This window comes from Ochotona princeps, chromosome 11 (assembly GCF_030435755.1).
Source record: "Ochotona princeps isolate mOchPri1 chromosome 11, mOchPri1.hap1, whole genome shotgun sequence".
Lineage (NCBI taxonomy): Eukaryota > Metazoa > Chordata > Mammalia > Lagomorpha > Ochotonidae > Ochotona > Ochotona princeps.
Window position 1 is genome coordinate 62,452,734 of NC_080842.1, and position 14,433 is coordinate 62,467,166.

Consider the following 14,433-nt stretch of genomic DNA (forward strand, 5'->3'; position numbering starts at 1 on the left):
TTGATTTAAAGAGGCCTTCAAAATTAACTGGGTTCAAAAGCCCTTTCTATAATGATCCAGAACAGCAATGGAAAAATACAGCTATTCTATCCTACCAAGTTCCTGGTCCCAGACATTGATGCAAGTCCTGAGTTTACTGTACAGGTCTACGTAAGTCCATCCCCTAAGGTTCAGATTCTCACGGCAGCCCTTCGGGCTCCAGATTTGGTTAGACTTTCCACAGAATAATGACAAGGATCTGTGTTGTGGCACAAAAATTATTGGTATGGAGGTCAAAGCTAGCTCCAGCCAAAGTCTTTCCAGCTACTTTAGGAAAAAATATACATGCTAAACATAATTGTTAACCCTGTATTAATGCAGAATATCAACAGACTCTCAATATCTGCTTTGTACATGTATGCAATTGGATGGTGGTTCAACATGCTCTGATTTCTAATGGGAACTCAGTTTGATGTAACTTTCAGGGCACCAAATGCCTACTTATGTGAATATGTATACACACACCATGGCCACACCATTTCTAAAGATCTGAGTCCCCCAAAACCAAATGTTAGTGTTCTTTCTTGCATCTGCTCAAAAAGAAAGGTGAAATAGGAAAGTCAGCATTCCATTAACCTAAAGTTCAAAGATTTATCAACACTGGTATCCATTTATTTACCTTTCATATTTAGAGACTTAAAACTTAGTCACATACAAAGTTAGTTCATGATTTCAGACTAATTACAGATAAGACTACATGCACAGATAATTAATGAACAACAGGAATGAAAACAGTCACATTGAGTAAGTGTAAAATCAACTCCATCTTTCCTATATATATAACATCGATAATATCTTCCTTTATTCTATCAAATTTAAGCAATTCACTAAGGAAAAAAATATATGAATGTTCTCATTTATACTCACAAAACTCAATTCAACACTCAGCCAAAACAGGAAAGTTATAAACTCAATGTTGACTTTATAGCAAATTGATTTCAACTGGGAGTAAGTGGACCAATTTGGAAACTGTGAGATGTATCACCCATATAGACTAAAGTGTGACTACAGATTTGATGATCTCATGAAATTCCAAAATGTTCAATATGTTCCTGACTCGGTTTATTTTGAAGGTCACAATTTACTGGGGGGAAATGCTTTCAAGTGATGAAATAAGTATGAATACAAGAAATCTCAAATCTTTGATATTTTGGCTACATGAAGCAATGCCATTTTTACATATGTGTGGGCAACTTGGTTTGTCCACAGAAAATGGTTTTCATGAAATTGTCACCATTTTATGGGACTAAAAGCTTCACCAAAACCTGCATTTTGCTGGACAATGTGGTTTAAGGTGGATGCATGTGTCTGAATTGAGCCTGCTAGGTGTTTTATTTAATTGGTTCAAATCATCTTTACGTCCTTCTGCTATTTCCTCTACACTTGATTTTCAAAACTCATATAAGCTATCACATAATGTCATGGTTTACTAAATATATATCATAAAGTTTCAATTGTTTTTTAAAAATATGTTCTGGTAAGTGGTAGTATATTACCTACTCTTCATACCTGTGTATTCAGGTGGGCAAAGGCAGGTGTAGTTATTAATTCCATCAACACACGTAGAATTATTTTCACAGTCATTATCTTCACAATCATCAACATTGATTTCACAGTTTTCCCCTTCAAATCCATCAGCACAAATACACCTGATCACCAGGGAAAAGGAAAAAAAAATCAAAAAACATCATTTTGTCTCATTTTAAAACCTCATTGCTTTTGAAAAACCTCATAAGTATTGTAATTGGCTATACAGCTTTAACTGCAAGAAAAGTTAAATTTAAAGGCCTTTAAATTAAGTATTTTAAATTAAATTTTAAAATGTCTTTAAATGAAAAATTTTTAAGTACCAATAAGATAACATCCATCAAATCTGAACTCAAAAAAGAAAAAAAAATCTTTGTTATATGATGTCAAGTCTACATCTTCTTACAAGTCAATTAATGCAATAGCTTTGCAAGTCTCCAGGACAAAACTCCGGTCTGTCACATACATGCATGAACCTGAAGTTATGCTATCATGAAATAATTCATTGTTCATTGGTCATAAATAAGGAAGAACTGATTCTGATTTTAAAATTATATCTACTGCATGAGATATTCTCAGTGTCTTAAACCAGAAAAAAAATCAGAAAATACATTTGGCTTTCTTACTATTACAAATGCGAATGCTATCCTTGTGGCACAACAAATACAATCTTTCCATGACATATATATTCAATTTTTATTAAATATGAAAACAATCTTTGAGTAAAGTTTAGAAAAATGAGATACATTTTCTTAACAAAGCTCATAAATGAATTATATTTCTTCTGAAAATGACATCTCCAATAAACATTAGTGAATTAGCCTTCTCACGTATAGTTATTAGCATCCTTTAATAAAGAATTCTATTTTATAATTCATGAAGTACAACAGTAATTGTACCATATGACTAAATAACCACAGATTTAACATGTTCACAGCATGTTTGTCTACTTACATTGGAGCTTGGAAATGAACCATTAATTTTCTGTTCCAGTGGGACATTTATCTTATCATTAAACACTATCAGTGAATCAGATGCAAAATGACAAATGAATATGTGAATTGCAGTGAGCGATTAGTTGCCTATTAATTAGCACATTGTAACCAATGCATTGTTTTGTACTGATCTAACCTGATTAATCATAATGTATGTGTGTACACGTTTTAATTATTTTAAATGTTGTTGCATCCTGATTTGAGAACACCGTAATATGCCCATGCTTTCTTTTTGAATATATTTCAACAGTTCTGACAAGGATAAACACATACAGTATTGCCCTTGTAGTAGCATTTTTTAAAAATAATATTCTTTGATTCAGATGGGAAAATGTAGGTTTGCTTAGTCATTCTTGCTCCAAGACATTGGACACCTACCAGAATCCATCTTTCTCTCCTTCTTTTAAGTGGCAGGTGCCTCCGTGCTTACATGGGTTGCTGATGCAGGCATGAATGGGAATATCACAGTCTTGCCCCTGGAGGAGGAACAGTCAAGGAGACTCAACCTTCATCAAAGTCATTCTCAGTACACCAAAAAAAGGCAGAGTAGAATCATGAGGGTGCCTTTACGGAAAGGTTTTTAAATTTTTTTTTTCCGGAATGTGTCTCCCAAGCAGCCTCTGCTCACCTTGAATCCATACGGACAGGTGCATCGATAAAAGTCAACAGGGTCATCATTGCAGGTGCCATCATTTTTACATGGGTTTGACAGGCAGGGATTACATTTAGCGAGAATATTGACATCAACAGGACCTAAAAAGTAATTGAAGCATATGAGAACCTGATGCTATTTTTCAGTTTACTTAAAACTACTTCTATGCTTTTAATGCAACAGTACATTGTCACTAAAATTAATTTTGATTACACATCTATACATCTTTCACTTCCATCACAAAACCGTAAATTTGTGTGAACATACTGTGTTCCGGAACGCAGCAAGGTTTTTCCTCTCTTGGGTATTACTGTGGGACTCTGCAATGTCACAGTGTGACGTTGAGGTAGTATTTTAGGGGGCATTAGGAATACCAAGGTCACAGAGCAAGTGCCTGCGGACCACCTTATGGGCATGTGTTCCATGGACAGCCTGTGTCTCAGTATCAGTGAGTATCATAGAAATGAATGCCATGGATTGGAGAGAGGACTGCATGTGGGTGTGAGCGAGTTGAATTTTATGACTAGGTAAGAAGTCATTAATGCAATGAGCAACAATTAGAAACGCCTTCTCGGATAACAGCAAGTCAAGTGCTTCCTGTAGGAGATAGAAAGCATTGGCACTATTGCATAAATGAAGATATACCAAAAGTTAATTTCTGTTCTGGTCTCTGTTATATTCTTTTGATTTAGTTTATTTGCTTACCAGCATACTTTTTCCCTATTTTGTTTTCCCAAAAGCAAATGACTTGTAATTTACATTTTGTGATATACTTTAAAAATCTCATCCTTTAGAAGCATTTGGTAGAACAGTTAAATGCCACTTAGGGTATGGCATCCTATAGGGAAGTCCTCACGTCTGGTCCTGGCTGTGCTCCTGGTTATAGATTTCTGCTCATCGGCATCCTGGCAGGCAGCAAGGGATGGGCAGAGAACCTGGGTACTTGCCACTCACATGAGAGATCTAGATTAAGTCCTTTCCTGGTTTCTGCCTGGCCCAGCATGGCCTGCTACAGACATTGAAGGAGTGAAGACAGACAAGGAGAGCTCTGTTTTAAGGAGTCAAGAGGGACAGGGAGATCTCTGTGGAAAACGCATTTTTCTCAAAATAATTGCATCCTCTGATGCTACCATTTTGCACTGTTCACGGAAATTCACTAGATTGTCTCTGGACAGCTCTGAGTAGGAAAACAACAGTGACACGTCTATAAATAAAATAAAAATACTTCATGAGCATTAATTAATTACTGTAATCATCCATTTCTCAATAACTCTCACTCCTCATTAAGGCATGCCACAATAATCCTGACTGCAGCATTCATGACACGCAATTCTTGCTGAAGTTTCTAGCAGCATGTGGTTCCTACTGATTGCTCTAATCCTCTAGGGCAGCCCCCTCAAAAGGTCTTACAACTTCTGTTCAGATACACTGCCTCCCATGAGAGTATATTCAAAGTTTAGAACTTCTGCTTATCAGTAGTTGGTGTAACAGTAGAAACTCAGGTGTGTAAGGTAACGCAAAGGAATGTGGCGGCCATTGATGTTTTCCTATCTGCTCCCATCCCTAGCCCTGGGAATTCCCACCCACAGTCAGTCCAGAATGGTTTCGTATTAAAATTAATGGTGGGAGGGGATCTGGGGAGATGGAAGGAGAAGTCTTAGAGCCTATGGAATCATATCATAAAATAAACAAATAAATAATTTTTTAAAAATCCACAAAAAGGATAGTTTCTGCTGACAATACTAAAAAAAAAAAAAACCCTCGAGCTATGTCTATATAGAAATTCCCGTTTTTGCACAAATGTTTGGAAATAGAACGCAGTTCTGGAAGGACTGTGTCAAGGGGAGGAACGTCTCTAGTGACAGCGAAACCAGAGACTGCCCGGTCCCCATGTCCCGTCCATTTTCTCTTGAGAACCCGTGTAATTAATACAGTTTCTGTATCAAAGTGTAGCTGGGAAACTGGTGGGGTTAATTCTGAAGTGAGGCTCATGGACATTTAATTTCTTACCCCCTCTCCCAACTTATTTATCAATTAAGGACAAAAATTCAGCCATTCAGCACACTGGTGAAATGAATGGTGGCAGTTAATTAAGGCAGTTAAAGTAACATTAATATCTTGCAATAAATGGCTTTCATATTTAAAGTTATCAAATTTAGATACAGCAAAAGGAAATTTCTTTTTTTTAATTTTCATTTTTTATTATATTTTTGACAATCTTTACATAGTTAATTAGGGTAAAAAGGTTCAAGAGCTATAGGAAGGTGGGTAAATCTATTACTTCCATATTGTTAGAAAAGGAAATTTCTAAAGAGCAGTGGGTTCCTCAGCCAAAGTGGAACCGAGGAGAACCTGAGAGTGAATGAGGAGGCTGAAGCTGGCAGCAATCCTACTGCTGCCGAACAGCACCCGCGAGGCGCAAGGCCCATGCACACTCATCCCACTCTCAAGACCCTGAGGAACCAATGGCTCTGGCTCTAATTTTGTGCTTTCAGCCCTGAATGAACAACCACAAGTACAGTGCAATCTTAAGAGTCAGAAAAGGGTTTCTTGTCTCTTTTCTTGGCAATACAGCTCATTAAGGAAGTAGAGGCATCAAGCTTTTCCCCTTTCAAAAGCTAACTGGTTCCAATAAATGTTAAAATATTGGCAACAAATTGGCCCTCATGAGAGGTACAGCGCAGAGGGGGAAAGAGGCCCTCTCAGAAGGATCCGCACATTTACTAACACTGCTGAAATGAAGGAGGAAGTCTCGGCTAACTGGATTGAATTAAGCTTTGGTCTCGAATAAGAGAGCAGTGTAACATCAGCTGCATGGACAGAGGTGTGCTTAGCTTAATAATTCAAAGGGGAAATAAAAAGAAAGTTTCATTAGCAATCTGTCTCTGTCAGTTATTTTAAAGTTTAATGGAAGAACTGCTGGACCTCAAATCCATTAAAGCCTGTAGGCAGACTTGCTTACTTGAGGCGAAGCAGTAGCTATGCACCTGACAGCAGCAACGTTGCCACCCACTGAGAAATACACCTCATCTTGATTTATGATGGAAAGCTCCAGACAAAACTTTTAACTATGTCTCAGAGTCTGTCTTTATTCTGGCGTCCCTTGGAAACATGAGTCAGATAACAAGATCCTCTAGCACTGACCTTGTATAAAGGCAGAGGTACATCAAAGAGAGCGAAAGAAACATGAAGGAGTATTTGAAGTTGGATGTAATGAACTGAAAGGAGATTTCTAATTAAGACCAACGACTCTATACTCCACTTGCTAGCCTTACATTTCCCAAGCATTACCAACAAAGCTATATTGTTAAAATAACACTCCATTCTTAAATCATCCATTCATTAACTATTTCTTGAGGGTCTACTCTGACCCAGGCATTACACTTAAGGGAGGAACCAAAGCCAAGCAAAATGCCTGAATTTCTGGAAAAGCTCTTTGCCCAGCTGTAGCACCGGAATATGTAACATACACATATCAGTGAGAGAAAGACCGGCAGGGGATGAAAATGTATGTCTCAGAATGTCTTAAGTTTCTGCATGCCATCAAGGCAGAGGAATCGACCAAGTGGATTACATAAATAGAAATCTCAAGTTCACAAAAAAAGGCCCAGATATCTGAAGTCATTATTTGAAATCAACTGAGGAATTACAGAGCTATAAATACCAACCTACTTATGTAGACACTAAATAGTGGATAAAAACACAAAGAGTTATCAACAACTGGGATGTAAAGAAAAGTTCATGGAAGATGCATATTATGTAGAAACTATGCATAGATTTCTGTTTTTGCCCTTAAGTAAACATTTTCAACTGTACTTCCATTAATATGTTGAAGGACTCTCATATCTTTACACACAAGTATATTACCATATCTCTTTGTTGTTACAGAATTATCCACTTAAAGGCATCTTTTGGTGGAATGCAAGCTCCGTTTTTAACTGGTATTGTTGGTGGTTTTACTTTTTTTTTTTTTTTTTAAAGATTTATTCATTTTATTACAGCCAGATATACACAGAGGAGGAGAGACAGAGAGGAAGATCTTCCGTCCGATGATTCACTCCCCAAGTGAGCTGCAATGGGCCGATGCGCGCCGATCCGATGCCGGGAACCTGGAACCTCTTCCAGGTCTCCCACGCGGGTGCAGTGTCCCAATGCATTGGGCCATCCTCAACTGCTTTCCCAGGCCACAAGCAGGGAGCTGGATGGGAAGTGGAGCTGCCGGGATTAGAACCGGCGCCCATATGGGATCCCGGGGCGTTCAAGGCGAGGACTTTAGCCGCTAGGCCATGCCGCCGGGCCCGGTGGTTTTACTTTTAACACTGGAATTCGGTATAAATTAAAAACTTGGTATGTGTGATCTTGGTGTGTATTTGTTACACAGAAAGAGAGAGAAAGAAAGGAAGAGAGAGAGAAAGAGAGATGCAGAATAAAAATGTAAAGAATTCATTTGGAAAGGTTTTGTTGAGATGTACAAACAGATTTCACGTGTTCCAGTTACAATTTTAAGATAACTATCCTGTCCCTCTTCCTCTCCATCAATGCACCCCTTTTCCTTTGATTTTTGCAACAACACACTTTCCTACTTTTTACTTGTTAGCTACTCAATGGGCTACTCAAAGTAATATCCTCGCTTTTTATAGTAAAAATAACAACGTCAACTTGGCTTTGACATAAAAATTCACCTTCCTGATGCAATTTTAAATTTACTTGCATTGGCAAACCATAATATTGGAAGTCTATACTTACATAATTTTATATGTAAGTTATTATACTTACATATATAACATTTATTACATAAAATATACTTATATCATTTCCAGGAGAAAATTCTAAAAATCACAATATTAAGCAAGTGTAACTATTTGGAAAGTTGTTAAATATGGAAACGTCAAATTATAAAGTATCTAAACAAAAACACTGTATTTCTTTTTTTTTTCCTAGATCTTATTCTTTTTTTTTTTTTTTATTAATTATTTTGCATTATGTGACAGTTTCATAGGCTCTGGGAATCCCTCCACCCCTCCCCACACCCCTCCCCCCTGGTGGGTTCCTCCACCTTGATGTAGTATTACAGTTCAAATTCAATCAAGTTCTTTCCTTGCAAACGTATACCAAGCATAGAGTTCAGCTACTTATTGTCCAGATGGGTTGAACAGTTTCTTGGGGAGACCATCTCTGGTCCGAAGTTAGAGCTGGTCGAATATCATCCCAGTCAATTAAGAGTCCCAATATAACATCAACAGCAATTTGTAACATTATGGAATTGACATGGTTTTGAGTAACTAGTATGTTAAAAAAAAAAAAAAAAAGCAAGTTCTTAACCACAACCTATGATTAGCTCGTTGACATTTCAATTTTAGTTTATATATAGGACCGGCTGCTATATACCTTAAAATGGCTATAAGGTACCATTCAGCTGTCTCGTGTCTATTTCATTTTAGTATTTAGCCATTTGTTGTGCTGAAGTATAATTTTGCTGATCTTGGCAGATTTTAGGATAATCTAGACTGGCTTGTAACTCTAACAAGACATTTGTCGACAATTAAGATGCAGAACGTTTTTTTTTTGGGGGGGGGTGTGCAGGAAAATCCCCAACACCATGGTGAGGAGTGACTAATCTTTGAAAAACACTGTATTTCTTAGCTCAACATCATAATGGATTTCTCTGAGTTTATCATTTAATTAAGTAGGTTAAAATAGTTTGCCTTCTCTCAGTCCATTTCTTATGTGTAATTAATCCATGAAAGCATTGGAAGGCAGTTCAAAACTTTCCTAAGTATGCTTCAACAGTAGATGTGTAAACTTTAGTAGCAAGCTTTAATGTCAGAATGAGAGCTCAAACTTTGATTCTTTCACACACTGGTTGTTGGAGTTTGCGTATTCTTCTTCAAAATATATTCCCATCTCTCAAGTAGGGACGTTATACAACTCATTTCAGAACGTCCACTGGTTTTGTTCTGACCTAGCCATGGCCGTGTGGGCATGCGGGCAGTAAAGCACGGACGGAACAGGAACAGATGTCACTCTCTGACCCTCTCTCTCTCCCCCATCTCCTCCACCTCTCCCTTTCCTTATTCTGTCTGCCTTTCAAATGAGCAAATATATCTTTCAAAAAACAAATAAAATGTCATTTTCTACAATGTGCAACAGCTGAACATGGCTTGTAGCTGTTTAACACTATGAATAAAGTATTGCATATCAACTTAAAAATGTTTCAGTGTGTATAGCTCTCGACAGCTCCTCTTTTTATCAACAAATCATTGAGTATTCAGTGTCACTCTTTGTTGGTGCCCTTGTATGTAATACCATCTGCAGCTAACCTATGCTGACTGGTTATTATATATCAAGCAACATATTTTCTGCACATGAACTCATTTAATCTTTGTAAGATTCAGGTTGGTAATAAAATGATTTCCCTTTTCAACATGAGGAAACTGAGGTACTAACCAAGTGACTAAAGAAAGATTACCGAACTACTGGAAGTGAAGCTGCGATCTAGCTACAACGGGTTGGCCTCCAGGATCCATGCAGAGATCCACTGTGCAAAATCTTTATGCATATTTGTCCCACATGAACCCTGACAACTGACCTTTACAGCCAGGCATACAGTGAGCCTGTGCTACAAACCCCTCTACGGCAGAGAACACCTAGAATGTAGTCTCACACATAACACATTTCATCAGTGTGATGATTATACATATAGAAGTTTCAAGAATTTCAATCTTTGATCTAATATTTCTGCAAGACCCTCTGGAAACATTCAGTCTCAGAATCACAGTGGAACACCCAACTCTGGCTACTGCCTGCAGCTTCCTGCCGAGGTAGGACCTGGTGGTCAATGGTGATCGCTCAAGTAACAGGTGTTCTGATTCCCACGTGACATTCCAGGATTCATTTCTCAGCTTCTAGGTCCCAGCCCTTGGACTGGCCCAGTTCTGGCTGCTTTGGGTGTTAGGAGAGGGCGTGTTCTCACTCTTTTAAAAAATAACAGTTAAGACACAAAACCCCACATATTTGACCTCCAAAAGTAGAAACATACACAAAATAAGTTTAACGGTGGTTATTCCCAGGTATTATAATTACGTGCTAATGTTATTCCTTCTTGTAGAAATAAGATGTTTCTCATTTAGACTTTTCTGTTTACTCTTCCAGAGTGGGAATGTATTATTTTTGCAGTAAGAGAAAATACTATCTTATTAGGACACTACGTAGAATTCACAAGGACATAAAACAAAGGGGAAGGAAAGGGCTACAGCGGAGCAGGAGGAGGGATGTCCACCACCACAGGATGTCTGCAGTGCGAGAGGAAAGTCAGAAGGTCTGGCCCGACACTGGGGAGCCCATCTCCTTACCTGGCATCAGGAAGCCACAGGGCCCTGGCAGCTCTAGGGGCAGGGCACATGTTCAGACAAGGCAAAAGCAAAATACGGCACTTGTTAAGAGGCTGTGACAAGAACTCCCAGAAACTATGTATTCTTTACTCTCCTTCATCAAGGGATTTTCAACAGCACCTAATCATTTCCAAAGAGCTAGTCCTGAGATTTATTGGGAACTCCTAGCTTTTCTTTGGGCGTTTCAGCAGACTGCTCTGTCTCGTCCAAGCATGAGTGGAAAGGGGCTTCTGGCTGTGAAACTCTGCAGTCTAAAGTCGGATATTCTCTGCTCTCTTAATTAACAAAACGACTCTGTTTAGAGAAGTATAAGTGAGAAGAAAATATACCTTGGCATGTAAATTTTTTGGAGGGCGTTGTGAGGAGCAGCTTATCTGCCATTTCTCCAGGACCAGCGCAGCGAGCGATTCCGGGCTCCTTATATTCCGACTTGACCCAGTCGGACAACCACTGCATGTTACAATCACAGTAAAGAGGGTTGGCTCCAATCGCTCTGGAAAAACAACACCACAAAAGCGCACATACAGACAGGTAGGGAAGTTTTGTTATTTCCTATGGGAACAGAATTCAAACTGATGCTCAGAAGAAAATCCCTATAGGTTCATCAATGGCAACGACTTCAAAGGAAATGGAGACATTGAGGATTCTCCCATTTTGCTAACACATGTGCAGCTGGGAGTAGTGGGGTGTGTTGGGGTTACCACCTATGTGCACTGTACAAGTTCTTATTTTGTCAGATTGGGTTGTGCTGGGCGTCTGTGTGCCCTAAGTGCACAAGAACACAAGCTTCGTTCACCAACTGGTTATGCAGAATGGAATCTACAGGCAAGATTCCTAGGCTCCAAATATGAATAACTCAGTTTTCCTCACTCAACAAAATTCTTCCTTCAGAGACTAACAAGTTGAAATACATACACAAATTTCTTCCGAAGTGTTATAGTAGACATGTTATGATTATTGACAAAAGGATTAGTTTTCCCTGAAGTGGGTGCAGGTGAGGAAGCAGCTGCCTGGGAAAGGATTCAGAAGGTGAGAAAAGGCAGTGAGGAGGCTTCAGGTGCAGGGGTGCTAAGTTTAAAGGCAGAGACCAGAAATGGCAAGAAATAATGAAGACATAGAAACAATGTAATTATACTTGTTCGGCACAGCAGATTTGTATCAATACAAGCTGTCTGTCCCTTTGGAAAGTTATTACAGAACTTTGATGTGTATTGCCATAAGTAGTAGTACTGACAGAAAGCAATCATAACACTAGTTAATTCTGCATCATTTTTGCAAATGTTTCCAGAGTGTCACATAATACAATGTAATTAATGAATTAAAAATAATAAACAATAATAATAAAAAAGATGAAAAAAAAGAAAGATTTACATGAAAGCTAATTATAAAGACAAATATTAAAGTCAATATAATTAAAAAAAAGTTAAGTTTGCTCTGTTGCACAAATTTGAAATGATGTATAAGTTTTTCATGCTATGCATTTTCAACAACTTTCTGAAGACTCCTTATATGTATGGGCTTAATTTTTTCATATATAATAAACCTCATTTTTAAAACAAAATCATTTTGTCATTTATTTGAAATGCACAGCAATAGAGGGAGGGAATGAGAAAAGTAGGATTGGTAGGTGGCTAATGGGGGAGAGGGAGGGAGGGAGGGAGGGAGGGAGGGAGGGAATGAGGGAGGGAGGGAGGGAGGGAGGGAATGAGGGAGGGAGGGAGGGAGGGAGGGAGGGAATGAGGGAGGGAGGGAGGGAGGGAAGGGGAGACAGAGAGAGAGAACAAGAGAGAGAGAATATGAGTATCTTAAACCTGTTGATTCACTCTTCAAGTGCTTGCCATGGTCAGGCCTGGGCTAGGCCAATGCCAGGAGGCAAGAACTCCATTTGGCTCCCACATGGACGGCAGGGCCCACACTTGAGCTTTCTGCAGGTTTCACATTAGCAGACAGCAGAACAGCCAGGGCTCAAACCACTGCTTTGGTATGGGAAGCTAGTGTCACAGGTTGTGGCTTAACCTGCTGTCTTACCATTCCTCCAAGGTATCTTTTAATTCTATTTTTTCTTGACCTTTTATGTGCAGTAACTGGGATAAGTGCACCCTAAATTTACACAATTTCTTTTTCATTTTACTATTAAAGTTTACCCTATAAAACTGGTATTATTAATAATATGCTTTGCAGATTAAGATACAGGTGTCTGCACTGGGAATTTAGCTGAGCTTTTTGAAAATATTATTATTTTGCTTTTCTTGGAAAGGCAGAAGGAGAAACAGAGAGAAATATCTTTCATCTGCTGGTTCACTCCCTAACTTCCCTGGAGCTGAGCCAATCTAAAGACAGGAGCTGGGAGCCAGGAGCTTCTTCTGGATCTCCCATTTGGGTGCAGTGTCCAAAGGCTTTGGGCTGTCCTTGACTGCTTTCCCAGGCCACAAGCAGGGAGCTGGATGGGAAGTGTAACAGCAAGACACAAACTGGGGTCCTGACAGTTGCAAGGAGATAATTTAGCCACGAGGCTATTGCATGCTGAGCTTTTCAGATGCTGGTTAAAACAGCAGTCTCCTGCACTGGAGTACCTAACTTCTGTACACAGCTCTGGCTCCTGATTCCAGCCTCCTGCCCAGGCACGCCTGGAGGATGTAGTGAAGGCTCAAGTAACTGGCTTCCTGCCACTCATGTGGAATTTCTGGACTGGGTTCACAAAGCCTATTTTCTCCCTGCAGAGCCAAAACTGTCGCTGGCATATAGAAGTGACTTAGTGGGTGGGAAGCTCTCTCTCTCTTTCTCTCACCTGCTGAAAGAAGTAAAAGAATAAAAGCAAATAGAAAGGAACTGAGACAGTAGAAGTTTATCAACAGAACCCTCAACTTGCCAAACTTGGGCGTAAGTAATACATACATAAAGTGACGTTTCAAACCTGATTGATTTTCTTACAATCAGTCTGTGATTAGTAAGACTACATAGTCTATGGATAATGAATCTTTTAGGCAATCCCCAAAAATAAGCTTATAAAATCATAATCATTTCATTATAGTAATTTTGAGGCTCAACATTAACCAAGAATTGAAATGCAGTGGATTTTATGTTCATAAAAAATGCCAGAGTCAAACCTTTCAAAATTAGAAGTGAGAAAAAATGGTGATTTTGAGTCATTTGATTTCATGTTTACTAACATTTGCTAAGTCCTTACTATGATGAGAGAGAAAGAAGAAAATGGAGTGGGGGCACTTGGTGGACCGCGCAGTGAGAGACAAACGCATACATAAAACCAAAGCAGAACATGTCACCAACAAATACAGAAATGATTCCCATTCTGGGTGGCAGTGGTGACACAAAGCGCCTTCTGTTCAGCTCAAACATCACCCACACTTCCCAGGCTGCCTTCTGATTCTTGTCCCTGACGGCAGCAGGACTACTTTAATTGTTCTACACTCTCTGCTAGGAAGCAAGCCTGCCTGCACCTGCCTCCATTTAATGGCAGCCATGCAATCCGTAAAGGAATGGCCAACTTCCAAGTAGGTGCTGCCACCCAAAGACGAAAGAGTGGACATCTTATTTTCTGGAACCTTGTGGTCTAGTGAAGGAAACCTTAATAGTAGATGTCGAAGAGTCTGATAAAGAACTGTAACAAACTGAGATGTGACATCTGAGACAACCGGTCCTTTCTCTTCATCATGTCGTTCCCAACCTTATCAACTGACCTTTTGGTAGTCAGGGGTTTTGAGGGCAATGTAAAGCCCAGCAAGAATACTCCGGGTAACCTCTAGTGGGGAACTGGGGTTCAGACCACAGGGATATTGAGATTGAAGTCATTAGCTGCCAGCAGGTGGTG

The 14,433-nt window shown here is 39.2% G+C and overlaps 1 protein-coding gene across 1 annotated transcript in view; it reads right to left on the bottom strand.

Moving 5' to 3' along the window:
• SLIT2 (slit guidance ligand 2) overlaps positions 1 to 14,433 on the bottom strand; it is a 350,353-nt gene that overhangs the window by 55,185 nt on the left and 280,735 nt on the right. The window contains exons 26-29 of the mRNA XM_004579186.4: positions 10,934 to 11,097; positions 3,190 to 3,314; positions 2,940 to 3,037; positions 1,549 to 1,688 (exon numbers count right to left, since the gene is read on the bottom strand). Coding sequence (XP_004579243.2) covers positions 1,549 to 1,688; positions 2,940 to 3,037; positions 3,190 to 3,314; positions 10,934 to 11,097 — 527 coding nt within the window. The remainder of the gene's footprint in view (positions 1 to 1,548; positions 1,689 to 2,939; positions 3,038 to 3,189; positions 3,315 to 10,933; positions 11,098 to 14,433) is intronic.